Below are 27501 nucleotides of genomic sequence, written 5' to 3'. Positions count from 1 at the left end.
GTAAGACATGATCTCCCATGATCTACAGAAACCATGTTGACTTTTGTGCAACAATTTATGTTCTTCTATGTGTCTGACAATTTTATTCTTTACTATTGTTTCAACTAATTTGCCCGGTACTGACGTTAGACTTACTGGTCTATAATTGCCAGGATCACCTCTAGAGCCCTTCTTAAATATTGGCATTACATTAGCTGTCTTCCAGTCACTGGGTACAGTAGCTGATTTACAGGACAGGTTACAAACGATAGTTAATAGTTCTGCAATTTCACATTTGAGTTCTTTCAGAACTCTTGGGTGAATGTCATCTGGTCCTGGTGACTTGTTACTGTTAAGTTTCTCAATTAATTCCAAAACCTCCTCTAGTGACACTTCAATCTGTGACAATTCCTCAGATTTGTCACCTACAAAAGATGGCTCAGGTTTGGGAATCTCCCTAACATCCTCAGCCGTGAAGACTGAAGCAAAGAATTCATTTAGTTTCTCTGCGATTACTTTATCATCTTTAAGTGCTCCTTTTCTATCTCGATCGTCCAGGGGCCCCACTGGTTGTTCAGCAGGCTTCCTGCTTCTGATGTACTTAAAAAACATTTTGTTATTACCTTTTGAGTTTTTGGCTAGCTGTTCTTCAAACTCCGTTTTGGCTTTTCTTATTACATTTTTACATTTAATTTGGCAGTGTTTATGCTGCTTTCTATTTACCTCACTAGGATTTGACTTCCACTTTTTAAAAGATGCCTTTTTATCACTCACTTCTTCTTTTACACGATTGTTAAGCCACAGTGGCTCTTTTTTAGTTCTTTTACAGCGTTTTTTTAATTTGGGGTATACATTTAAGTTGAGCCTCTATTATGATGTCTTTGAAAAGTGTCCATGCAGCTTGCAGGGATTTCACTCTAGTCACTGTACCTTTTAATTTCTGTTTAACTAACCTCCTCATTTTTGCATAGTTCCCCTTTCTGAAATTAAATGCCACAGTGTTGGGCTGTGGAGGTGTTCTTCCCATCACAGGAATGTTAAATGTTATTATACTGTGGTCACTATTTCCAAGCGGTCCTGTTATAGTTACCTCTTAGACCAGATCCTGCGCTCCCCTCAGGACTAGATCGAGAGTTGCCTCTCCCCTTGTGGGTTCCTCTACCAGCTGCTCCAAGAAGCAGTCATTTAAAGTATCAAGAAATTCTGTCTCTGCATTTTGTCCTGAGGTGACATGTACCCAGTCAATATGGGGATAATTGAAATCCCCCACTATTATTGAGTTTTTTATTTTGATAGCCTCTCTAATCTCCCTTAGCATTTCATCATCACTATCACTGTCCTGATCAGGTGGTTGATAATAGATCCCTACTGTTATATTCTTATTAGAGCATGGAATTACTATCCATCAAGATTCTGTGGAACATGTGGATTCATTTAAGATTTTTATTTCATTTGATTCTACATTTTCTTTCACATATAAAGCCACTCCCCCCTGCATGACCTGTTCTGTCCTTCCAATATATTTTGTACCCCGGAATGATTGTGTCCTCACTCCACCAGGTTTCTGTGATGCCTATTATATCAATATCCTCCTTTAACACAAGGCACTCTAGTTCACCCATCTTATTATTTAGACTTCTAGCATTTGTGTACAAGCACTTTAAAAACTTGTCACTGTTTATTTGTCTGCGCTTTTCTGATGTGTCAGATTCTTTATGTGAACGTTTCTCATCTGATCTGGCCCATACTTTATCCTCTTTCATCCCCTTCCCCTGACTAAAACCAAGAGAATCTCTATCAATAGGCTGTCCTCTAAGAGAAGTCTCTGTCCGATCCACGTGCGCCTCTGCAGCAGTCAGCTTTCTCCCATCTCTTAGTTTAAAAACTGCTCTGCAACCTTTTTAATGTCAAGTGCCAGCAGTCTGGATCCACTTTGGTTTAGGTGGAGCCCATCCTTCCTGTATAGGCTCCTCCTATCCCAAAAGTTTCCCCACTTCCTAATAAATGTAAACTTTCTAAGCTTTCTGGGTTCTTTTGTTATAGGTTGCAATGAATGCCAGGAAATCCCCAATGTCTGCAGCCATGGGAACTGTGTGTACACCGAGGACAGCTATATCTGCATCTTTCACAATGGTTCAAGACCACAAGAGAGAAGACCATGTGCATGGGTTAGGCAGCCCCGTGGGCTGTTCCCTATTGCTTGTCAATAGATTTAAGCCCTTTACAAAGGAAGTGAGAGTTCTCTGGGCCCCTGGTGAGTGGGCTTGCAGGAGAAGGACGGGCCATGGCACATCGTAAGGCAGGCAGGGAGCTGGGCCATTGCATCTCCTTGACCCCAGGTTTCTGAGTCCTCATGCTCACTTAAGCAGCACCAGGCTGCCGCCCACATCATGAGCAGCACTGACAGACTGCCCAGCCACAGGCAAGCGAGGAATCGGCCCCTGATCTGCACTGATCTTCCCTTTTCAGATATCTATGAATGCGACCGGCAGCCCTGTGGGAATAGCACCTGCAAGAATACAGTCGGCTCCCACAACTGCCTTTGCTTCCCTGCCTTTGAGTTGACACACAGTAATGACTGCATGGATGAGAGTCATACACAGTCACTGCTCTGTGGGCATGAGAGTCAGGTATCACACAGTCACTGCTGTGTGGATGTGAGAGTCAGATATCTCAGTCACGGCTGTGTGGACATGAGGGTTGGTTGTAAACACAGTGACAGCTATGTGGGAACAAGGGTTGGTTGTCACAGCTGTGGAGGCATGAGGGTCAAGTGTCACTCAGTCACAGCTGTGTGAGAGTAAGGGTCAGGTGACACACGGTGATGGCTATGTGGATGAGAGGGTTGGGTGTCACACACAGTTGCAGCTGTCAGGGCATAAGGGTCAGGTGTCACACAGTCACAGCTGTCTGGGCATGACATTTGGGTGTTACACAGAGTCAGTTGTATGGGTGTGAGGGTCGGATGTCACACAGTCACAGCTGTGAGGTCGTACGGGTCGGGTTTCACACAAGTCACAGCTGTGTGGGTGTGAGGGGAGGGTGTCACACAGACACAGGTGTGAGGTCGTAAGGGTCAGTGTCACACAGCCATGGCTGTGTGGGTGTGAGGGTCGGGTGTCACACACTCACCCTGTGGGTTTGTCCCATTGTGCTTTTCTCTCCTGCTCTCTGCAGACATTGACGAGTGCTCGTCCCTGGTGGGGCAGGTGTGCTGGAATGGCCAGTGCATAAAAGCATTGGCTCCTTCCAGTGCCTATGCCAGGAAGGGTTTGACCGGACCCTGGATGGGAAGAACTGTGTCAGTGAGTGCCTGGGCAGCAATCGCTGTAATTCTCATCACACCTGGCCTGTGGTTTGACCATCTGCAGGCCTCTTCTAGCAAATGTACTCACCTCATGCACCCACTCCTACTCTGGGCAGTGGAATCTCTGCTCTGGTTCAGGGCCATGACTGTGGGGCTGGAGGCTGGAGCTTGGTTCCCAGCCAGGAGAGATCCCAGGGCCGAGTTTGGGGGAGCTCATGCATCACTGTGCTCTCGCTAGCTGCAGACTCCTGGCTCCAGTGCCAAGCTGAGGGTTATCGAGACACAACGTCTAAACAAAAAAGAAACCAAAAAACCAACCTCTAAACAAAACAAATTAAACTTTTTTTGAGGATTGAAAAGGTTTGTTAGCTCTTCTTCAGGAAATATCAGCAAGAGAGGACATTCCTGCTAACCAGAATCAGGAAGTACCAGGAGTCTTGCTGAGAGAGCTTGCTCTCTTGCAAGAGTCTTAGCACTGTTTCACATGCCCTAGATGTTCAGATGAGATGTGTAAAAGCCCATGGACTTTTAGATGCTTATCCATAACCGCTGCTTGTGGACTGTTGTCTCAGGCACATGGAATGATTGCAAATGAATAAGTGAGAATTGAGGTTAGACTCGCTCATTCAATTATCCACAACAATATGAAAGTCTCATCTTACCAAAGTGGGAGCTGTGAATCCTGCTGAAGACAAACATATGCAAAGGATTTTGCCATCAGAAGGGGAATAAACAGGCAGAGATGGTAAATTCTAATCAGAGAAAAGATACAAATTTTCTATTAGGGACATTTTAATCAAAATAACCCCTGTGGAATTTAGTAGGGTAGAAACCACAGTGTTGTATTTATTACGGAATGAGATTCTTGCTGTAGGCTTTTGCACCATCCTATAGAATTCCATAGCCAGAATATAGTTTTCTATGAAATTTCATAGGACGGCTGCAGAAAAGTCTAGAAAGTCTATTATTGTCTGTTAAATGTTATAGGATTTCAGGCTTGAGACTGTAGAATAACTAGAATATTTTTAAAAAATTAATTGTATAACAGTATGTAATTCTCCCCAATTTAAGAGACTCTGCCCTCTTCTCACAGCTTTATGATACTCCAACTCCAAAAGCCTTTTGTTTTATATCAAATCATTACAAAAGCTAGGATTCAGAAAGGGAGGGGAGGGTCTGGTGGCTCAGAGGCACAAGGAATGGGATTTACAGATGTAATTGCTACAGAGCTCAACTTTAGTAATGTCCAAAACCTTCTCCATGCTATTTTGCAGTTGTGGGGGCTTGCAGCATGTGATAAATGTTTCCATGTTTTACTCTGATTTAGAATCTGAAATGTCCAGCCTCGTCATTCAAGTGAACAACATGAGTTGGGAAGATGTTACTGTTGTGGTTAGTGCCAGGCCATTGTTCGAGCTCCTAGATGGCAATGTGGTCTTCTTCTGGTTCAAATGTGGTCCTGGATCAAAACAGAGATTTGTTCAGGACAGACAAAGGTAGTTAACACAGCAACCAGCTGGAATTTCTTCACTTATGCATTAGGCAGAAAAGGATGGCAACTCTATTGTATCAATGTATTCTGACATTGTGACAAGTCCATTGCTAAGTGTATGACCCCTCTCAATTGTACCTGCATTGTGGATCAATATGGAATTTACCAAGAAAAATGAAACTGAAACTGAAAACTGCTGCAAATTTAAAAGAGACATTGACCAGAAGGATTGAAATGGGGGACAATTGTACCATGGGCCCCAGGCTCAAGGATGGGTCAATGTCTGTGTAAATATAATGTCTGTGTAAATAAAGTGAACAGAAGGGGGTGCGGCCTCAGCAAACATGATGTACTGGAGCCCCAAATTTCTCTTGACAGGCCTGAACATACCATACAAATTAGACATGGAAAACCTGCATTAAGTCTTCATCTTCAGCTATTTCAATGGAAAAATTATACAATAAAAATAGTTATAGACATGTTGGCTACAGTTATTTACATTTTTCCTCCCTTCTATCCTCAGGTCAGTGACACTTGGAAACAAATGTAAAAACACTTCCAAACAAGACTGAAAACTTTTTCAGTGGCATTCAGAACATCTGCTATTCCAGAGGTCTCAAACTCAAATGACCACGAGGGCCACATGAGGACTAGTACATTGGCCCAAGGGCTGCACCACTGACCTCCCCTACTGCCCTGGCCCCGCCCCCACTCCACCCCTTCCATGAGGCCCCACCCCTGCCTCACCTCTTCCCTGCCCCCATTCCAACCCCTTCCCCGAAATCCCCACCCCAACTCCGCCCCCTCCCTGCCCCCAAGGGTGCAGGAGAGGTGCAGGTTGCGGGAGGGGGCTCAGGGCAGGGGGTTGGGGTGCAGGAGGGGTGCTTGGTGCTGCTGGGGGTCCGGGTGCAGGAGGAGTGCGGGCAGCTCCCCGCCTGCCTGCCCTGCCCCCGCACCGCTCCGGGAAGTGGCCGGGACCTGGGGGAGGGGGGCCACAGGGGTCTGTGTGTTGCCCTGGCTGCGCCTCCAGGCCCCACCCCCCGCAGCTCCCATTGGCCAGAAACGGGGAACCACAGCCAGTGGGAGCTTGGGGGAGGTACCTGGAGGCGCAACCAGGAAAACATACAGACCCCCTGTGTCCGTCCCCGTCCCCCCAGGTCCTGGCCGCTTCCCAGAGTGGCGCAGGGGCAGGGCAGGCAGGCAGGGAGCCTGCCATGCCCCCAGTGCACACAAGGCCAGAGCCACTCTAGGTAAACCCTGGGGGGGCCGCGGGGAGCTGGTGGGCCGCGGGGAGCATGCGGCCTGCAGGCGGAGTGTTTGGGACCCCTGTACTAGTCTGAAAATAGTAACAGGTGGCAGAATACAGAGATATTTTGCAGGGAGGGAGAGCTCAGTGGTTTGAGCATTGGCCTCCTAAACCCAGGGTTGTGAGCCCACTCCTTGAGGGGGCCATTTAGAGATCTGGGGCAAATATTGGGTATGGGTCCTGCTTTGAGCAGCGGGTTGGACTAGATGACCTCCTGAGGTCCCTTCCAAACCTGATATTCTAGGATATATGTACTTTTCAAGCAGGGACTACTATAGATAGAATTTGAACTGTGCATCAGTTAATTAACCCCCAGTTCTAGCTCCTAATATATTCAAACACTGTTTGAATTTAAGCTCTACTCTTTCTTTGTCATCACTAAAAATCAAGATTATGCAGATCAAATGTTACCCTCAGTGACGTGTACGCTGCCTTTCAAGACTTTCAGCAATCTGTCTGTAACAATATCTAGGGTGAGAAATTACTATTTGTAACCAGTTTCTTTAGTGAAACAAGCTTAGTTTGCATATTTTGTTTTATTTGCTTAATAATCTGCTTTGTTCTGTTTGCTATCACTTTAACCACTTAAAATTCACCTTTTGTAGTTGTTAAACTTATTTCTTGTTTATAATATAAGCCCATTTGTACAATTCATAATGCACAGTTGGGGGTGGTCCTGCCTCTGTGTGTGTGCTGGAGGAGGCTTAATAGCCTGGCTCAGCAAGACAGGTAAAAAGGGTGCCCAGGCTGACAGAACAGGTGGGCTCAGTGGTATCCCAGCACATCAGGTGGCATCTTAAAGGGGGGCAACCTGTCACAGTGCTTACCAAATTGTGTACTAAGATTTTAAACTTGTGTTTGAATTGGTCCTGTGCCTCCCTTGACATCTGCTGCAGCAATAGGAGCAGGTGTGGTGTGAGCTGGGAGTTCTGGGAGCACCAGCAGACATTTCCCTGCAGGAGAACATAAGAATATAAGAATGGCCATACTGGTCCATCCAGCCCTGTCTACCGACAATGGCCAATGCCAGGTGCCCCAGAGGGAGTGAACCTAACAGGAAATGTTCTAGTGATCTCTCTCCTGCCATCCATCTCCACCCTCTGACAAACAGAGGCTAGGGACACCATTCCTTACCCATCCTGGCTAATAGCCATTAATTGACTTAACCTCCATGAATTTATCCAGTTCTCTTTTAAACCCTGTTATAGTCCTAGCCTTCACAACCTCCTCAGGCAAGGAGTTCCACAGGTTGACTGTGTGCTTTGGAGCTGCTCAGCAGTTCCCCATCTGACCATCTACTGTGTCCCAAAGTGAAAAGAATTGCTCTGGTTGTTCCATTGTCAGCTTTCCTGACCCAAGAACCACAGGATAGGATCTTGACTGGCTCTGCCTGAGCCTACTGCTGGATGGCTCCCTTTCCCAACAGCCACTCAGGGTAGCCCAGGAGAAGGGAAAAGAAGTGAATCAACAACCAATTACAGCTACTTGTTTCTCTGCCTCAGCCCTGTTTAAAGCAGCCTGGGGGTTGCTCTAATTTGCACCAATTGGGTATAGTCCTCAACAGGCCATATGCTAACTGGGACTAGCCAGGACACAGTTTGCTCATGTACCCCAGAACACAGCATAAGCAGGTATAGGAGCCAGCTATGCCAGTACTACACCCACAGAAGGGTAGTACTTGGAGTGTTGAGTGAATCCCCAAAGGAGGACTTGCAGATGGCTTCCAAGGTTATCAGCTCTTATGATTTTATTGCAAGTTGTGATTTTTTAGGTATTTCTTAAAGTTTCAGCTCATGGAATCAAAAGATTGCATGAAAATCTCAGCTTCATTTTTTTAAAGTAAATTTCTAGACCTCATGGTTGCAGAGAAAAGCTTGAAAACACAAAGCAAGTGCACCCTAAAGGTAAAGAAACGAGAAGGCAAATAAAAAGAACTACAATTTTAAAATAATCTCCTGGTTTGGGGCCAATTTCCTAGTTTGTGTGCTTGACTTATGTTTTTGAATGTTCAAGGTTAGCAATACTGTGTGTCTGAGAATGAAGAGAGCAGAACAAGGCAAAGAATCTGCTGCTCTTTGAAATTCACTTACCTTAAATAATGTGGGACCTTCAGGCTAAAGTAGGTGAACCGCAGTGAGAATTTAAAGCCACTTGATGGCGCCAAGAGTCCATCCTCTGCAGAAGGACAGTAAAACTACTAAGGTACCTTTGGGCAGACAGCTGGGAAACTTTCAGAGATAAAGAAATACTGGACAGGTATACTGTGGGGTATGTGGGTGAGGGAAGGGCAGAGACATAAGGAAGGACAGAAACTCTCTTGAAATAGACAGTAGTAAGTGTTGATAGAGAGAAACTGCAAGGCAAACTGTCTGTTTTTCCTGTCAATTACAAAATTAACAGATGAGGGGAAGGCATTACAGGCCCTACAGCTGGGGTCTTGTTCCTCCCCCCCCTTCCCCTTCCCCTTCCCCTTCCCCAGGATATGAGTAACTGCCTTAGACTTAAGAAGGAATACTGGTATCCTGCAGGGGAGAATTGGACCCTTCGATCTCTGGATCATTTAGTACTGTCTGTCATAAAATCTTTTAACTTAAAAATGAATTCCAACTTGCAGTCACATAGTTTGAGAATTGGCTAAATGATTGTAAAGAAAGATTTGTGATAAATGGCAGTGAATCAATGTGGAGCATGGTAACTAATGAGGAACCACAAGGAGCAGTGTTGGGCCCTGTCTTATTTATCATCAGTCATGATCTGGAAGGATGAGCAAACAGAACACTGAAAATTCACAAATGTTACTAAAATTGGGAGGAACAGCAAACAGTAACAAGGACTGGAAAAATAGTTCAGAAGAGACCTAGAGAGCCAAGGAACCTGGGCAAAAAACAACAGAATAAGAAGCAAATTGGAAATATGAAACTAATACATTTGAATGGGGTTGGGAGGGGATTTGAAACAGATACACAGTGGAAGGAAGGAATGTGCAAAGCTGTGATCCTGAGAAAGACCTAGAGGTGATGAGACACCAAATAGATTCTATTTTTGATCATCCAGAAATGTACTAGGCACCTTCTAGACATGACTTAGCAATGTGATATGCCTGCAGAGAGACAATCCCATTCTGAGCTGCACATGCAAAGGCACCATGTCAATGGAGCATTTCTATATGACTGATGCACCTGCATCTAGAATACAATCCCTGATTCTGGGCACCACATTTCCCACAAAGATACTGACAAATCAGGGTGTTCAAAGAACAGCAACAAAGTGATCATGTGCCTGGAGGAAGTGAGTGAGGAAAGACTAGAAGAAATTGCTGAATATATGTCTATGACATGTTAACTATGTTTAAAAGACTATTGCGGCTGCAAAGTCAGGCACTCAAATTAGGAAATGCCAGAATTAAGCTTTCCTGTGCAACCTTATTTTGGCTCATGTGTGTATTTATTTTTGCACAGTCTTTATCTGCATGATTGCATATTCTATTTTCCACAGGTCCTGCCTCATTCAGTGAACAGGATGGAGGATAAAGGCTGGAAAAAGGCTAATGTAGTGCCAATCTTTAAAAAAGGGAAGAAGGAGGATCCTGGGAACTACAGGCCAGTCAGCCTCACTTCAGTCCCTGGAAAAATCATGGAGCAGGTCCTCAAAGAATCAATCCTGAAGCACTTGCATGAGAGGAAAGTGATCAGGAACAGCCAGCATGGATTCACCAAGGGAAGGTCATGCCTGACTAATCTAATCGCCTTTTATGATGAGATTACTGGTTCTGTGGATGAAGGGAAAGCAGTGGATGTATTGTTTCTTGACTTTAGCAAAGCTTTTGACACGGTCTCCCACAGTATTCTTGTCAGCAAGTTAAGGAAGTATGGGCTGGATGAATGCACTATAAGGTGGGTAGAAAGCTGGCTAGATTGTCGGGCTCAACGGGTAGTGATCAATGGCTCCATATCTAGTTGGCAGCCGGTATCAAGTGGAGTGCCCCAAGGGTCGGTCCTGGGACCGGTTTTGTTCAATATCTTCATAAATGATATGGAGGATGGTGTGGATTGCACTCTCAGCAAATTTGCGGATGATACTAAACTGGGAGGAGTGGTAGATACGCTGGAGGGGAGGGATAGGATACAGAAGGACCTAGACAAATTGGAGGATTGGGCCAAAAGAAATCTGATGAGGTTCAATAAGGATAAGTGCAGGGTCCAGCACTTAGGATGGAAGAATCCAATGCACCGCTACAGACTAGGGACCGAATGGCTAGGCAGCAGTTCTGCGGAAAAGGACCTAGGGGTGACAGTGGACGAGAAGCTGGATATGAGTCAGCAGTGTGCCCTTGTTGCCAAGAAGGCCAATGGCATTTTGGGATGTATAAGTAGGGGCATAGCGAGCAGATCGAGGGACGTGATCGTTCCCCTCTATTCGACATTGGTTAGGCCTCATCTGGAGTACTGTGTCCAGTTTTGGGCCCCACACTTCAAGAAGGATGTGGATAAATTGGAGAGAGTCCAGCGAAGGGCAACAAAATGATTAGGGGACTGGAACACATGAGTTATGAGGAGAGGCTGAGGGAGCTGGGATTGTTTAGCCTGCAGAAGAGAAGAATGAGGGGGGATTTGATAGCTGCTTTCAACTACCTGAAAGGGGGTTCCAAAGAGGATGGCTCTAGACTGTTCTCAATTGTAGCAGATGACAGAACGAGGAGTAATGGTCTCAAGTTGCAGTGGGGGAGGTTTAGATTGGATATTAGGAAAAACTTTTTCACTAAGAGGGTGGTGAAACACTGGAATGCGTTACCTAGGGAGGTGGTAGAATCTCCTTCCTTAGAGGTTTTTAAGGTCAGGCTTGACAAAGCCCTGGCTGGGATGATTTAACTGGGAATTGGTCCTGCTTTGAGCAGGGGGTTGGACTAGATGACCTTCTGGGGTCCCTTCCAACCCTGATATTCTATGATTCTATGATTCTATGATAAGGAAACATAACTGAATGTTTTTCCCAACCATCAAAGATAGTAAGGGGGATTTGGGTTTGAGTTTTGGATGGTTGGGTTCATTTCCTGTTTTATATTAAACTATTTGCCCAGATCTTAATGTGGCATCACAGAGTGTTTTGTTTCAGTATCTTGGAGTGAGCTACTGGTAGAAAATATATACAAACAGCTAGCAAATTCCAGCACTTAAAGCAACAGTAAAACTACTTGATGCTATTCCTGGCATTATGACCCATACACTAACTAGCTAAGACCCAAAGCCATGTTGTTCAGACTCCCAATAGTTGGCTGGCTGATGAATTGGCAACATAGAGAAATGGCAACCTTGTACAGGAGCCATGGACAGGAAATTCCTGAGCAGGTCATATCAGAGTGATGGCTGTTTGATAAACTTGCTTCTAGAATTTCTGGAGTATCCTTCTGAAGCTGTGAAAACACCATACACACAGACACACTTCTTACAGAACTAAGGACATGAAAGTGAGTCCTCAGCTCTCTCTCTTCTTCTCCCCCCTGCTGTGACTTCTTTTAGCTGTTGAACACAACTAGAATCGTCATCCTTAGTGCAATTCCCCTCTCCTACTGCTGGTTCTCTCCCCTTCCATCTCCTCAGCACAATCTCTGTCTCAGGCCTTGTCTATAGGGGTTGGTGCAATATTTGTATTGATGGAACTTGAAATGGGTAAGCTCCACTGGTGTAAATTGCAGCTTCCTTGTCTACACTTGGGTTTTATACTGGTGGAGCTGCAACTACAGCTGAAATGGAGCAAACCCCAATGGAGTCAAGGCCTAAGAGAGAGCAAACACTCCGGTAAAACTAGACAGGGAGAGAGTTCCCCACCACCCCCTTCATTCAGCGTATCTGACAAGTTTGTTGCTATCCCCTCCTGCTTTTAGGCCTTTCTTTCTGAGAAACCAGCCCCATCTGCTGCTTTTGTCGGTACCACATTCCATCCATGTACAACAGTTGCCATCTTGGCCGACGCCAGGGCCTGAACCTGGGACTTACAAAGATAAAAGCATGTGTATAGACAGTTAGCACTAATGATGAAGCTCAGACATTGTGGGAGGGATAGCTCAGTGGTTTGAGCATTGGCCTGCTAAACCCAGGGTTGTGAGTTTAATCCTTGAGGTGACCTCCTGAGGTCCCTTCCAACACTGATATTCTATGACATTCTCTGGGGCTCAGCTGTAAGGGGAGAGGCAGGAGAGTTTTGCATAATATTAGTGATTTGTGTGTTTAGAAACACTCCAGGCACTCAAAGGTTTCAATGTCATCCTCTGATGTATCTCCTCATTTAACTGTTCCAGTCCCAGTCTCTCCCATAGGACACACTAAAACCAAACAAAAGTGGCACTGTCTTTTCTACTTAGTGCTCTGTCAAGGAATGGAATACACGGACCAGCTAAGGCCCTTTCACAGAGGTCACCAAGAAGCAGCTGGAACAACTTTCAGACTGCAGGACGCATGGCTTTAACCCCGGATGGGGGCTGTAGCAACGCTAGCCCAGAAGGTGGCATCCGGGAACCATGCACAGCTTTGGAGCAAAGGTCGGGTGTTGGGACGATCCCGGCAATAGGTGGCTGGCTGCCTTTAAGGTGGATTTATTTGCCTGCCAGATGGGAAGTCTGTAACCAGCCCCTTTAAAGAGCAGGTAAAGCAGCAAGTGGGTAGAGAGAGAACTGGCTTCTCCACCCCTCGCTTTGGTCTTTCATCTTAACTCCGGGCCTGGCAGGCAGATTTTGCAATGTGTGCGCTCCCGTCAGGAGGCTCCGGGAATACTTCACGCACAGGGAGCAAGTGCCAAGTGTCCAGGGCCTAAGCCAAGGAAGCAGAGACTCAGGGTGCAAGGGGCAGGGGGGAGCAGGGCTTTCTCCCCGGGGACTATGGAGATGCGATCCCCTGGCAGCAGGACAGGCCTCTCCACTGGGCTCTTTCTCCTGCTTTGTGCTTTCCTGCCTCCTGAGATACCTGGGAAAGAAGGTAAGGATAGTGCCTGGCCTCCCCCATCCCCCGGGAGCTGGGCAGGGCTCTTCCTCCAGCAACAGGAACCCCTGCAGCTTGGCTGAGAGAGGGGTGGGAACGGAATGTTCCTTGGGAGGCCTGGGAAGGAGAGCCTCCTCGGTGGGGGGCTGGACTGGCCTTCCTCAAAGGGGCACCGGAATAGGGAGGGAGGAAGTTGTAAAATTAAGACAGGGAATTGTGTGTGTGGAGGGCTGTGGGGAGACTGACAGGTGGGGTTTGCTCAGGAAACTAATGCCTCACTCCTTACTTTTCTTTGTGACTCTGTAAATTATTTTCACACTCCTCCAGGTGTGTGGGGAAGCAGGCGTGTTGCTGCAACTTCAGGGAACTGCACCTTCCCTCCCCCCAGTCAGTTTTAAGCATAACACCTTAAAGCATTTGTAGGTCCAGAAGGGATTTTTCTCCTTTTGCATTTAACACAAGCTCTGGGGTTACAAGTTCAAACACAAACCAAATAAATAAATCCCCTCCCCCTCTCCCTGAAGAATCTCTCTGGGGACTGAGGGGAGTTAACACTTTCAGCAATAACATTTTTTGCTTGATTTGTAGCTCTTGTGGAGATTTCTGCATTAGAAAACCCATCAGTACTGGTCTCCCCTTCCACTTCCTTGTGGCAGGGCGAGGGACCTGTACGGTTCATCTACCCTGCACAACTTATCTACCCTGCCCTTTGCCTTCCCCTTGATCCCTGTCCTCCCCCCTCCCATTTGTCTTTCCTTTCCACCTCTTGGCCTGCCTCTGCTCCACTTCCCTTTCCTGCTAAGCTCCTTCTCCCTCCTCTCCCACTTAGCCCCTTTTGCCAGATGTAGTGATAGATATTCCTAGACAGTGTGGTGCTTGTGAGGGATTCAGAACCTGTGTAGAACAGGGAGTGGGAGGAATGATTCTCTACCTTTCTGAGAGGTTAAAGTGAACTTGTGAAATTGTCTGACCCTCCTTTACGCCACCTGTCTGTCACCTTTCTCTGCACATTTGTACGAACGGCTTCAGTGTTCTCCCCTCCTACTGGAGTTGCTCTTCCCCTAGCACTCAACTAGAAGAGCTGTCCACCTCTGTGCAGATTAGGGTATGGGCCTCTCTCTCTCTCTCTGGCCCTGCTCTGGGCTTTATACTGGATGTCATTCTCAGACACACTTCAAATAGGGTTCCGGATAAATAAGTTTCTAGACAGGTTTGGCCGCATCTGTTGCAGAGAGGATCAGATTGGGTTAGAACCTAATTTGGGCTCCAAGTGAACTCCAGGAACAGACTTGTCTATTGGAAGAATAGTTGGTGATAACATTTTGGGGACTGGATAACTTCTTCAAATACATCTGCCATGCCCCGTTCACTAACAGCTCACCTGCCTCAGATTGTTTTGTTTTGGTTGTGGCTGTGATCCCTTCCTCAAGTCCAGCCCCTAGAACATGTGTAGACATGCCCTGAGATGCTTTCAGCTAGGGGTGTAATTCGCAGCTTGAGGAGACATACCCCTGCCATTTCTGATCAAACTAGAGCTCTAAAAATAGAGTGAGGCCACAGCAGCAGGAGGGGCTAGCCTCCCTGAGTACATACCAGTTCATACCATGGACTCAGGGTGGCTAGCTGATCTCTCCACTGTGGCTACAGTCTATGCCTAGAGTCTTTGATGGATAGGTACTTGGGTCAGCTAGCCCCTGATGCCAGCCACGGCTGCTACATTTTATTTTTAGCACACTAGTTCAGTCAGAGCCAGTGCAAGTATATCTCCTTGCGCTGGGGATTGTGCCCCCAGCCCAAAGGGTAGACAGGCCCTAATAGGACTCATCCCCACTGATCATATCCCCTGACTCTGTTTGGGTCCCAATATGGATGGGACCTTTATTTCTCTTGGAGAGATTCCCTCCCTCACTATATGTCACATATCAGTGAGCCTTGCACATGCCAGGGGATGGGCAGCCAAGCTCTCTACCCCACCAGTGTGCCCTCTGTCCCACAATATCTAAACTTTGCAGGTCAGTGGCTCAACACTACCTTCCCTCCACCTCCATGCAGCTTCCAAATTGTGAGCCTTGTGGGTGTGACCCATCTGGAGACCTGCCTTGCCGGTGCACTGTCCATGGGGACAGGCTGTGCATATATGTGTTCCCACCACAACTCACAGCAGCAATCCTGTACTACCAGATGGTACTCCAAGGCAGCATGAGCTTCTGCACAGCTGGGTCCTGTCCTTGCCTAGAAAGCTCTTAAATCTCTCTTGTTGACTATAGTATTTGTCTCCTCTCCCTACCATTATAAAAACTGCCTGTCCCTCTCAGATCTCTTCTCCCTCACTTTATCCTGCCCCTTACTAGTGTGGAATAGATACTGTGTCCTCTAGGAAGTGACTGGAGTGAGGAGCACCTCGTGCAAATAGGATTTGGGACTACAAGTACTGTGGAAGTGTTATCTCCTCAAAAGTCCCAGAGAGAATACAGTGGAGAAGGGAAGAAGAAGGGAGGGCTGCAAAGATTCATGACCGAATCTCTGATCCTGGGCCATGCCCTGCTTCCTCATTCCACAGGTCTCTTGCATGCTCTCTCCTGCACTTTATACTCTGCTGGGTGTAGAATCATAGAAGATTAGGGTTGGAAGAGACCTCAGGAGGTTGTCTAGTCCAATCCCCTGCTCAAAACAAGAGCACACCAACTAAATCATCCCAGCCAGGGCTCTGTCAAGCTGTGAAAGCCAGGGCTTTGTCAAGCCAGGCCTTAAAAACCTCTAGGGATGCAGATTCCACCACCTCCCTTGGTGATCCATTCCAGTGCTTCACCAACCTCCTAGTGAAAAAGCAGGGATTTCCCTACACCACACCTGAATTTCCCATACATCCCTCACCCTCCCATCCTAGTTTTGTGAACTAGTTACATGCAGTGTTGCCAGTTTAGTGATTGTTTGGGAATTTGAATTGAAATGGAAACATTAATACGCACTTTAAAAGCATATAAAGTGTATGATAAAATATGTTTATCTGAAAAAGTATAATAGATTTGAAAAGTATGAACATAGACTAACTTCCTTATACAGCTGTTGTTTTTATGACAATGTCAATGCATTCATTTCGGTGATGTTGGCCAATCTAATAATTTCAAATTATGATTTGTAAGCAAAGTCTAATTGAACTCTCCCTGACAGGTAGTGATGAGCTGGGGGATGGGGGGAAAGGCTTCAGGACCAGATTGTATTTACATTCACACCTAATCTACCTAGATATACAGCAGACAGAGTTGTGTTGCCCAAGTGATTTTGGCTGGGGTTGGGTTACAAACCACTTGAATGTGGGGGGGGTGTGAAATGTTGTTATTCTTATTGTATGAGTAAAGGGCAGTAGAACTGTACTTAACCTGTGCTGATTGGGGGCATCAAGAGAGAGGGTGGGAACAGGTATTTTGCTTGATGGTCTGCCTTAGAAACAAGTACTATTTGACCTGCCCCTCTCCAGTGTTTACAGACAGATCTGATTAGGCTCCATAGATATAGTCTTTTGTTTTGTTAAGTCAGCACTACAGCTGAAAGCATTGATAATCAGGTCTAAGTGCTTAGACCTGCTGTGGGACAGTGTTTCTGTGGAAGAGACAGCCCTGCCTGCACTAGCAGCAAGGTTCCCCCACTGAGAGCTCAGCTGAAATCACAAGAGACCAACTTGCAGGGTCACAGTGGCAGCAGAAGGTGACGGCACAGGGCCATTGGCAACAGAGCGATGGAGTGAACGGTAGCACAATGAACAGCAGTGACCAGAGTGAACAGTGAGCAGCTGGAAGAACAAGCAAGGTGCCTTCTTGCCCCCCACCTGGGAGGTGAACTTATGTGAAAGCACCTCTGAACTCTGAGTCTCCACTGACCAAGGACAACACCAGTGAGTGGGGTGTGGTGGAGGGAAAAGTGAGGGGCACGTTAAATAGACATTTGTTTATTGGACTATATTTTAGTGACTTTGCTCCAGAATGCTAGATCTGTGACTGGGAATGGAAACTTATATAAATATGTTTCCTAGCAGGCCAAGATTTTTAAAGTGCATTATTTGCCAAGGTTGTTATCTCACATCGCTGCTATCTTGAGAGGTCATTATGTTGGGGAGTTTCTGTACTAAACATTCTTATTATTATAATTAATTTTTACATAAGAATGGCCATACTCGGTCAGACCAGTGGTCCATATAGCCCAGTATCCTGTCTTCTGACAGTGGTCAAGGCCAGGTGCTTCAGAGGGAATGAACGGAACAGGTAATCATCAAGTGATCCATCCCCTGTTGCCCATTCCCAGCTTCTGGTAAACAAGCTAGGGATGCTCAGAGCATGGTGTGGCATCCCTCCCCATCCTGGCTAATAGCCACTGATGGACCTAACCTTCATGAACATATCTGGTTCTTTTTTTAATCCTGTTATAGTTTTGGTCTTCACAGCATCCCCTGGCAAAGAGTTCCATGGGTTGACTTTATGTTGTGTGAAGAAGTACTTCCTTTTGTTTTGTTTTTTTAAACCTGTTGCCTATTAATTTCATTGGGTGACTGCTAGTTCTTGTGTTATGTGAAGGATTAAATAACATTTCCTTATTCACTTTCTTCACACCAGTCAAGATTTTTAAGCCTCTATCATATCCCCCCTTAGTCATCTCTTTTCTAAGATAAAAATTCCCAGTCATTTTAATCTCTCCTCCTTTTTCATACCCCAATCATTTTAGTTGCCCATCTCTGTACCTTTTCCAATTCCAATATATCTTTTTTGGGATGGGGTGACCAGATCTGCACACAGTATTCAAGATGTGGTGTACCATGGATGTATATAGAGGCAATATGATATTTTCTGTCTTATTATCTATCCCTTTCTTAATGATTCCCAACATTCTGTTTGCTTTTTTGACTGCCCCTGCACATTGAGTAGATACTTTCAGAGAACCATCCACAATGACTCCAACATCTCTTTCTTGAGTGTTAACAGCTAATTTAGACCCCCATCATTTTGTATGTATAGTTGAGATTATGTTTTCCAATGTGTATTGCTTTGCATTTATCACCATTGAATTTAATCTGCCATTTTGTTGCCCAGTCACCCAATTTGGTGAGATCCCTTTGTAACTCTTCACAGTCTGCTTTGGACTTAACTATTTTGAGTAGTTTTGTACCATCTGTAAATTTTGCCACCTCACTGTTTACCTCTTTTTGCAGATCATTTATGAATATGTTGAACAGTAATGGTCCCCGTACTGACCCCTCAGGGATACCACTATTTATCTCTCTCCATTCTGAAAACTGAACATTTATTCCTACCCTTTGTTTCCCATCTTTTAACCAGTTACTGATCCATGAGAGGACCTTCCCTCTTACCCCATGATGGCTTACTTTTCAAAAGTCAATTTAAATTAAATATTTTTTAAAAAAGAAATGTATATTTGTTTTAGAAATCTAGAACTGTTATGTGTTTTGGTGTAATTTGCATTATCCTTATGTTAAATTTGCATTATCCTAACAAAACATTTAATTTATTCATATCTCTTTTATATGTTGCAGGTCAAAGTGAAAATGAAAAGGAAAAAAAACAATGCAACAATGTTTCCACCCAAAGGCCTCAAAAACCAACCAATGTGAAGAACACATCAAGAACCAAGAATACATCAACATGTCATCTGAAGGTTCAAGTGGTGTATCTACCTCTGAGCAGCACAAATACAGCTACCTACTGAAGAAACAGTGTCTCCAAAACCTAAAGGCAGTTCCCAGTCTTTGTCGGTCAAAGTGTTCCCATTTATTGAAGTTATAAAAGATGGCTACTGATGCACCTCTTGCAAAAAAGCTTATGAAGAAGGAAAGCTTTCCAGTGTTACAACTGGTAAAAGTGGAGGAGCTTGGTTTGTTAGACCGATCAGCAAAGCCAATGCTGACAAACTATGTGAAAAGGCTGCAAAACACCATGCCTCTGGAGTGCATCAACATGCAGAAAGCCTTAAAAGTCCACTTTCAAAGCCAATTTTAGAAGTACTTAATGAGGCTGTTAAGAATGCTGAAGACACAACACAGTTCATGCGAACAAACGTGGCTGTGGTATCATACTTTCTATTTAAGCAAGAGATACCACACACTGCAAACTGGAGGCCAATGTTAAGTGCATTGTGACTTGTTCATCCTGAAGTTGAACACTGGTTCCGAACAAGACCAGCAAATGCTCACTATCTTTCTGCAAGAAACTCAACTGACTGGCTAGAAGCATGTGGTGAAAGACTCAACAGTTGAAAAAGTGAAGAACAGTAAGTAAGTCTACTGTTAAAACCACTTGGGTTATTAAACAATGCCATCCAGGCATCTGCTACAACAGTAGTAGATCTTTGTTCAGCAATAGAAGCTACATTTGGATCAATCAGAGAGCTATCCATTGAAAAAGTACTGGAAGAAGCAAAGACTTCAGTCCAGAAGTTGACGAATGAAGGCATTTATATTGAATCCTTAAGTGAAGAGGACAAGTAGTGTTTGTTAAGACAACTGAACAAGTACACAGACTTGATTCTTAAAAATCTACAACAGCGACTTCTAGATTCTGCTCAACTTCTACGTAGCTTTTACAGATCCCTGTCCTATAAAACACTGACAGTTGAGTGGAGTGAGGCGCTACCAGCAATGGGGCTGCCATTTGCTCAGGACAGAATAGAGAATTTGAACACAGAGTGGAATATCATATGACGAATGAATGAAGATTTGACTTCAGATTCTTCTTTATCATCACTAGTGGCTCAACCCAATCTTTGTGTTATGTTTCCTGGGCTGAAAGAAGTGGGAATTCATCTTTTGCTACTCCCAGTCACAACAGCCACAGTTGAGCGTTCTTTTTCATCATTGAATAGAATTTTGTGTTCTGAAAGAAGTCGCCTTCTGCCTGATCATGTGAATGAACTAATGAACATATCACTTGAAGGAATGGAAGTACCGGACACACGAGAAGCCACCAAAGATGAATACATTTCATTCAAGAAGTTCATTAACAGAGTTGTGCAAAATTATAACAAGAAACCAAGAAGGATGTAGATGTAGTGCTTCATAGAAGGCTTGAGTAGCCAACTTTAATTTGTGTGATGATTTTAAAATATGAGTTAAATCTAAATAAAATGTTCATGAAACATTTTTCAGTTTTTTACTGTGGTGACATACAGCCTGCCTTCACCCTCACAGTCTCACCTCTCATCGGCCCTGACACCACCCCCCTTTCGTAAATTCAAACACCCCCTCCCCCCATTTCAATTCCTGGGGAAAATACGATGAAAAAGTTTTTTCTAATATGCAACCTAGGCCTCCCCCACTGCAACTTGAGACTGTTGCTCCTTGATCAGTGTTGCCTGCCAGCTACAGAACTAGTCAGGGGAAGCAAGAGAGAGGTTCCAGCTATTTAAATGGCTCTTTATCACCCCCAGTTCTTTCCCAGTCCAGTTGGATATGGCCCTCAGAGCAAAGCTAGTGGAATTCAACAGGGCATCTTCAGGGTTTTTTCTATGTGCTGCAAAACTGTAATTCTCAGGCCAGGTTTACACTAGGAGTCCTTTTCTGGTATAGCTGACCTGGAATATTATACCAGCAAAGTGCTCTTAGTGAGGATGCAGCTTATACCAGCAAAACTACTCTTTGCTGGTATAGTTTATTCCTGGACACAACCCACACCCCAAGACAAACCAGTAGACTTAGCAGGATTTGGGTTTTATTTTTTGATCATTTTGATGGATAATAGCAATGTTTATTTTTAAGCAGTTTTTCAATGCTTGTCAATTTAAATTTTCACAGTAGTAGAAAATTAGGGGGGGAGGTCAGACAATAATTATTTAATGACAGTAGATGTTGAGATTCAGAAAGTTAAAGCTTTATAATTGCTAAAACACAAATTGTCAACATCACATGGCAAAATATAAAAAGTAAATATTCTTAAATCAAACTCTAGTAAAGTTCTCAAGCAGCATTTTTCTTACTTTGCCTAACTGCACATTTTAATTATCAATAGAAATATTTTTTATCAGTTTGTGTGAATTGTTACTAACACTGACCAATAAAAATCTAATCCTTCCAAGCCTAAAAACAAGCAATACATAGAATCATAGAATATCAGGGTTGGAAGGGACCCCTGAAGGTCATCTAGTCCAACCCCCTGCTTGAAGCAGGACCAATTCCCAGTTAAATCATCCCAGCCAGGGCTTTGTCAAGCCTGACCTTAAAAACCTCTAAGGAAGGAGATTCTACCACCTCCCTAGGTAACCCATTCAAGTGCTTCACCACCCTCTTAGTGAAAAAGTTTTTCCTAATATCCAATCTAAACTCCCCCACTGCAACTTGAGATCATTACTCCTCGTTCTGTCATCTGCTACCATTGAGAACAGTCTAGATCCATCCTCTTTGAAACCTCCTTTCAGGTAGTTGAAAGCAGCTATCAAATCCCCCCTCATTCTTCTCTTCTGCAGGCTAAACAATCCCAGCTCCCTCAGCCTCTCCTCATAAGTCATGTGTTCTAGACCCCCTAATCATTTTTGTTGCCCTTCACTGGACTCTCTCCAATTTATCCACATCCTTCTTGTAGTGTGGGGCCCAAAACTGGACACAGTACTCCAGATGAGGCCTCACCAATGTCAAATAGAGGGGAATGATCACATCCCTCGATCTGCTCGCTATGCCCCTACTTATACATCCCAAAATGCCATTGGCCTTCTTGGCAACAAGGGCACACTGCTGACTCATATCCAGCTTCTCGTCCACTGTAACCCCTAGGTCCTTTTCCGCAGAACTGCTGCCTAGCCATTCGGTCCCTAGTCTGTAGCGGTGCATTGGATTCTTCCATCCTAAGTGCAGGACCCTGCACTTATCCTTATTGAACCTCATCAGATTTCTTTTGGCCCAATCCTCCAATTTGTCTAGGTCCTTCTGTATCCTATCCCTCCCCTCCAGCGTATCTACCACTCCTCCCAGTTTAGTATCATCCGCAAATTTGCTGAGGGTGTAATCCACACCATCCTCCAGATCATTTATGAAGATATTGAACAAAACCGGCCCCAGGACCGACCCTTGGGGCACTCCACTTGATACCGGCTGCCAACTAGACATGGAGCCATTGATCACTACCCGTTGAGCCCGACAATCTAGCCAGCTTTCTACCCACCTTATAGTGCATTCATCCAGCCCATACTTCCTTAACTTGCTGACAAGAATACTGTGGGAGACCGTGTCAAAAGCTTTGCTAAAGTCAAGAAACAATACATCCACTGCTTTCCCTTCATCCACAGAACCAGTAATCTCATCATAAAAGGCGATTAGATTAGTCAGGCATGACCTTCCCTTGGTGAATCCATGCTGGCTGTTCCTGATCACTTTCCTCTCATGCAAGTGCTTCAGGATTGATTCTTTGAGGACCTGCTCCATGATTTTTCCAGGGACTGAAGTGAGGCTGACTGGCCTGTAGTTCCCAGGATCCTCCTTCTTCCCTTTTTTAAAGATTGGCACTACATTAGCCTTTTTCCAGTCATCCGGGACTTCCCCCGTTCTCCACGAGTTTTCAAAGATAATGGCCAATGGCTCTGCAATCACAGCTGCCAATTCCTTCAGCACTCTCGGATGCAACTCGTCCGGCCCCATGGACTTGTGCATGTCCAGCTTTTCTAAATAGTCCCTAACCACCTCTTTCTCCACAGAGGGCTGGCCATCTCTTCCCCATTTTGTGATGCCCAGCGCAGCAGTCTGGAAGCTGACCTTGTTAGTGAAAACAGAGGCAAAAAAAGCATTGAGTACATTAGCTTTTTCCACATCCTCTGTCACTAGGTTGCCTCCCTCATTCAGTAAGGGGCCCACACTTTCCTTGGCTTTCTTCTTGTTGCCAACATACCTGAAGAAACCCTTCTTGTTACTCTTAACATCTCTCGCTAGCTGCAGCTCCAGGTGCGATTTGGCCCTCCTGATATCATTCCTACATGCCCGAGCAATATTTTTATACTCTTCCCTGGTCATATGTCCAACCTTCCACTTCTTGTAAGCTTCTTTTTTATGTTTAAGATCCGCACATGGAAGAGTGCAGTTCTGCTGGTATAACTGTATCTACACTAGGGACTTTTGTCAGCACAGCTCTGTTGATCAGGGAACACTCCTCTTCATACCTTGGCCAACAGAGCCGGCAAAGCTTTATAGCAGTGGTTCTCAAACTTTTGCACTGGTGACCCCTTTCAGATAGGAAGCCTCTGAGTGTGACCCCCCCCCTTATAAATTAAAAACACTTTTTAATATATTTAACACCACTATAAATGCTGGAGGCAAAGCGGGGTTTGGGGTGGAGGCTGACAGCTCATGATCCTGTAATAACCTGTGACCGCCTGAGGGGTCCCGACCCCCAGTTTGAGACCCCCTGCTTTATAGTGTAGGCCTGGCCTCAGGATTGCCAACTACAAAAGCATTCAAAAATCGTGAGCCAAACCTCAAAAAATCATGAGGCTGGCTTCTAGACAGGGCCGGCTCCAGGCACCAGCGAACCAAGCAGGTGCCTGGGGCAGCAAATGTAAAGGGGTGGCAGGATGTCGGGCTCTGGGGCGGCAATCCGCCCTCGGAGGCGGCAGGAATTCGGTGGCCACTCCGTCACAGCACGTTTCGCTCTTGACGGCAATTTGGTGGCGGGGAACGCAATTCTTCTTTGTTCACCGGCGGCAATTCGGCGGGCACACCGTCACTCTGCCTCCGTGTTCGGCGGGCAGGATTCCGCCTCCCCGTTCAGCGGCAAGTTGTGGTTTTTTTGCCGCTTGGGGCAGCAAAAATGCTGGAGCCAGCCCTACTTCTAGATCCCAAGACTTTAGGGTGCACACAGATCACATTTTCATTTTTTTCACAGCAACCATGAAGGTTGGAAACTAAACTGAAAGCAGGATTCTCACCTAATCACATGCTTTCCAGGAGTCAAGACACTAAGAAAAACACCAAACAGCTTGAGACTCATGAGAAAACCATGAGAAGTGGCAATACTGCATTCTGCAGCCCTTGCACGCTTGCTGAGTTAGCTACTGCATGAAGCAGTTGAGGCAGTGCATTTGAAAGGGGAAGGGATGAAAGGTGGAGGTCATGGGTTACAAAAGTCAAAGGAGAGAGATGAGTTGAACAGCGTGGGTATGAGGGATGGGAGATGGAAGGTTAGTGAGGGAGATATTGGGATATGGGGGAAGGTGAATGCTGAGATAAGGCTTGTAAATTTCTTTCTTATTCCCATCCCTGCACATGGAGGAGATCTTTGAGTTAAAACACCTCCCCACAGAAATACAGAGGGAGAGGAGAGAGAAACTGGGTGGTTGTGGACAGTTGATACTAAAACATAGCTGACTGAAACCCTCCTGCCTATTCAATTAAGGTGGCCTACTGTTGAGAATAGGCCACTTCCACCTTAATTGAACTGACTTGTTAGCACTGTCCCCCCACTTGGTAAGGCAACTCCCATCTTTTCATGTGCTGTGTATTTATACCTACCTACTATATTTTCCACTCCATGCTTCTGATGAAGTGGGTTTTAGCCCATGAAAGCTTATGCCCAAATAAAGTTATTAGTCTCTACGGTGCCACAAGGACTCCTCATTGTTTTTCCATATGTAGGGGAGATGATACATCCATGAACTAGCTGCTAAAGGCTCCTGGTTGCTGTGACTGATACAGTGGAGGTTACACTCTTCATGTGGTCTCTTTACACAGCACCTTCCCATGACCCTCCTTGCTCTCCCTTCCCCAGCCCTGGCTAGTTCCCTGAGGCAACACAAATTGACCTTTTCTGGTGGTAATTTGTTCAGTCACCTCAGCACTTATCTCTTTTCATCCCCCTGTTGGCTTTGCTATTCCTGTTCTGAAGGGAGATTCTTGGAGAGGTTCCATTACCATGCCAGTTTTTGGGGCATTGAATTCCCATTTTAATTCATCCCAGTATCTCTTACCCATTTAGGAGGGGTGGGGGAGCACTGAGAGGGAGCCTTCTCTGATGGGCTTTAGGGGGGGCTCCTCTTTGGTTTTTTGCTGCCTAGGTTTGTGGATTGGAAAGAATTTTGGATAGCTGCAGTGTTACTGCAATCTATTGCTATCCTCCCTCTAGCCATGCTGTTGCATGAGTGGAGGGGAAAGATGCTCTTTTCCTGGCTGGAGAAGAAGGAATTGGGGAGAGATGATATGGCTATGAATTGCGGGGCAGAGCTGCAGACATTGCTGAATGACCTGGATACAGTCACATTGAATAGAATGGGGAAAGTCAAAAGCAGTAGTGCTAAGAAGCAGTGACAAAATGGAAAGGCTCTCTATGCCTGTTCCAAAAACCGTGATAGTTGGGTTTCTCATCCTTTCCTTTTGGCTTTCAGTGAATCTCCTGGACACAAGCACTGCACAGAGTGAACTGGGCTGGCTTCCGGATCCTCCAGAAACAGGGGTGAGTACTATGCTGGGGAAGGAAGGGCAGAACTCTGGAGTATTGGAGAGAAATGGAGAGAAATGAAGGATTAATCCCAAAAAGGGACTCTTAGTCTTAGCCTTAGTCCTGCCATGCAGCTCCCCCTAGTATTTCAGTCCTGGCCTCCCGACACAGCTCTGCCAATGCCCCTCAGTCCTGCCCTGCAGCCGCCCTGTTATTCCAGTCCTAGGCTCCCCTCACAGCTCTGCCAATGCCCCTAAGTCCTGCCCTGCCCTGTTAGTTCAGTGCCATGGATCCCATTACTAAAGAAATATAATAATGTTGTTACTTTTTAGTGATTATTGGCAGTTGGTATTTAAATATGAAATCTTTCAAATGGATTCATATGTTGAATCTAAATACAGGAGGAAGAAGAATAAAACTGATGTCCTGTCTTGTCACCTGAGTTCCTCTGTCCCTTTTTGTAAGTAGAGTGTGCGCTTCCCACTCCCATTGAAATACCCACGACAGAACTACTTCCTAATGATTTTGAAGAATCTGGAACAATTTGAAAATAAGTGGGACTCTCTGTTCGCTCCCTCTCAGGGGTTATAAACTGAATATACTAGATTATTAATTGACTGTGAACAGTCAATTGAGAGACTGCCCCATGGAGAAGCAGTATGTTCTAGTGCAGTGGTCTCCAACCTTTTTACACCCAAGATCACCTTTTGAATCTAAGGGCAACCAAGGATCTACCCCCATGCCTTCCCTGAGGCCCCGCCCCTTCTTCAAAGCTCCGCCCCCTCACTCCATTCCCCACCATCCCCCGTTGCTCATTGTCCCCCACCCTCACTCACTTTCACCCGGCTGGGTTATGGGATTGGGGTGCAGGCTCTGGGTGGGGGCCAAGGGTTTTGCACTGTGGGACTCTGGGCTGAGCCTGGGGCATGGGTTGGGGTGCAGGAGGGAGTGAGGGATGCAAACTCTAGGAGGGAGTTTGGGTGCAGGAGGGGGCTCCAGGCTGGGGCAGAGTGTTGGGGTGCAGGAGAGGGTACAGGGTGCTGGCTCTGGGAGGGGGGTCAGGGCTGGGGCAGGGGGTTTGGGGTGGAGAAGGGGGTATGGGGTGCTGGCTCCAGGAGGGGGCTCTGGACTGGGGGTTGGGATGCAGAAGGGGGCTTGGGGTGCTGGCTCTGGGAGGGGGCTCAGGGTGAGGCTTGGGGATCTGGCTCCGGGAGAGCGCTCAGGGCTGGGCATTCGGGTGCAGCCTCCCTCTGGGCAGCACTTACCTCTGGCAGCCTCTGGTTGGCAGTGGGCGCTGCGAGGCTAAGGCAGGGACCCTGTCTACCCTGGCTCCACACGAGACCTGGAAGGGGTCAACGCACATCTGCGGTCCCTGGGGGAAGGGGCAGAAGACACGTGGCTCCACGAGCTGCTCCTCTCTACAAGCACCGTCCCCACAGCTCTCCCAGCCAATGGGAGCTGCGGTGGTTCTGCTTGTGGGCAGGAGCAGTGCGTAGAGGGAGACCCCTGGCCACAGGGCCGTGTTGGCCACTTCCAGGAGTGGTGTGGGGCCAGCGTAGACAGTCTGCCTTAGCAGCAACTATGCGGCGCCACTGGAGATCGCGATCAACTGGGAGATCATAGAATCATAAAATATCAGGGTTGGAAGGGACCTCAGGAGGTCATCTAGTCCAATCCCCTGCTTAACGCAGGACCAGTCCCCAACTAAATCATCCTGGCTAGGGCTTTGTCAAGCCTGACCTTAAAAACCTCTAAGGAAGGAGATTCCACCACCTGCCTAGGTAACCCATTCAAGTGCTTCACCACCCTCCTAGTGAAAAAGTTTTTCCTAATATCCAACCTAAACCTCCCCCACTGCAACTTGAGACCATTACTCCTGGTTCTGTCATCTGCTACCACTGAAAACAGTCTAGATCCATCCTCTTTGGAACCCCCTTTCAGGTAGTTGAAACCAGCTATCAAATCCCCCCTCATTCTTCTCTTCTGCAGACTAAATAATCCCAGTTCCCTCAGCCTCTCCTCATAAGTCATGT

General features: G+C 46.0%; 1 protein-coding gene across 2 annotated transcripts in view; it reads left to right on the top strand.

The window, feature by feature from the left end:
- The first annotated feature begins 12733 nt into the window (after nt 1-12733).
- The window catches only part of EPHA1 (EPH receptor A1), a 64484-nt gene continuing 49716 nt past the window's right edge, over nt 12734-27501 (top strand). Inside the window, exons 1-2 of one of the 2 annotated variants that reach the window (XM_073312508.1) lie at nt 12734-13052; nt 25416-25483. In XM_073312508.1, coding sequence (XP_073168609.1) covers nt 12956-13052; nt 25416-25483 — 165 coding nt within the window. In that variant the 5' untranslated portion in view covers nt 12734-12955. Of the gene's footprint in view, nt 13053-25415; nt 25484-25881; nt 25929-27501 lie in introns of those variants that run through there. The other variant, XM_073312525.1, reaches the window with a different exon arrangement.

This window comes from Lepidochelys kempii, chromosome 1 (assembly GCF_965140265.1).
Source record: "Lepidochelys kempii isolate rLepKem1 chromosome 1, rLepKem1.hap2, whole genome shotgun sequence".
NCBI classification, from domain to species: domain Eukaryota; kingdom Metazoa; phylum Chordata; order Testudines; family Cheloniidae; genus Lepidochelys; species Lepidochelys kempii.
This window is presented reverse-complemented; position numbering and strand designations above follow the sequence as displayed.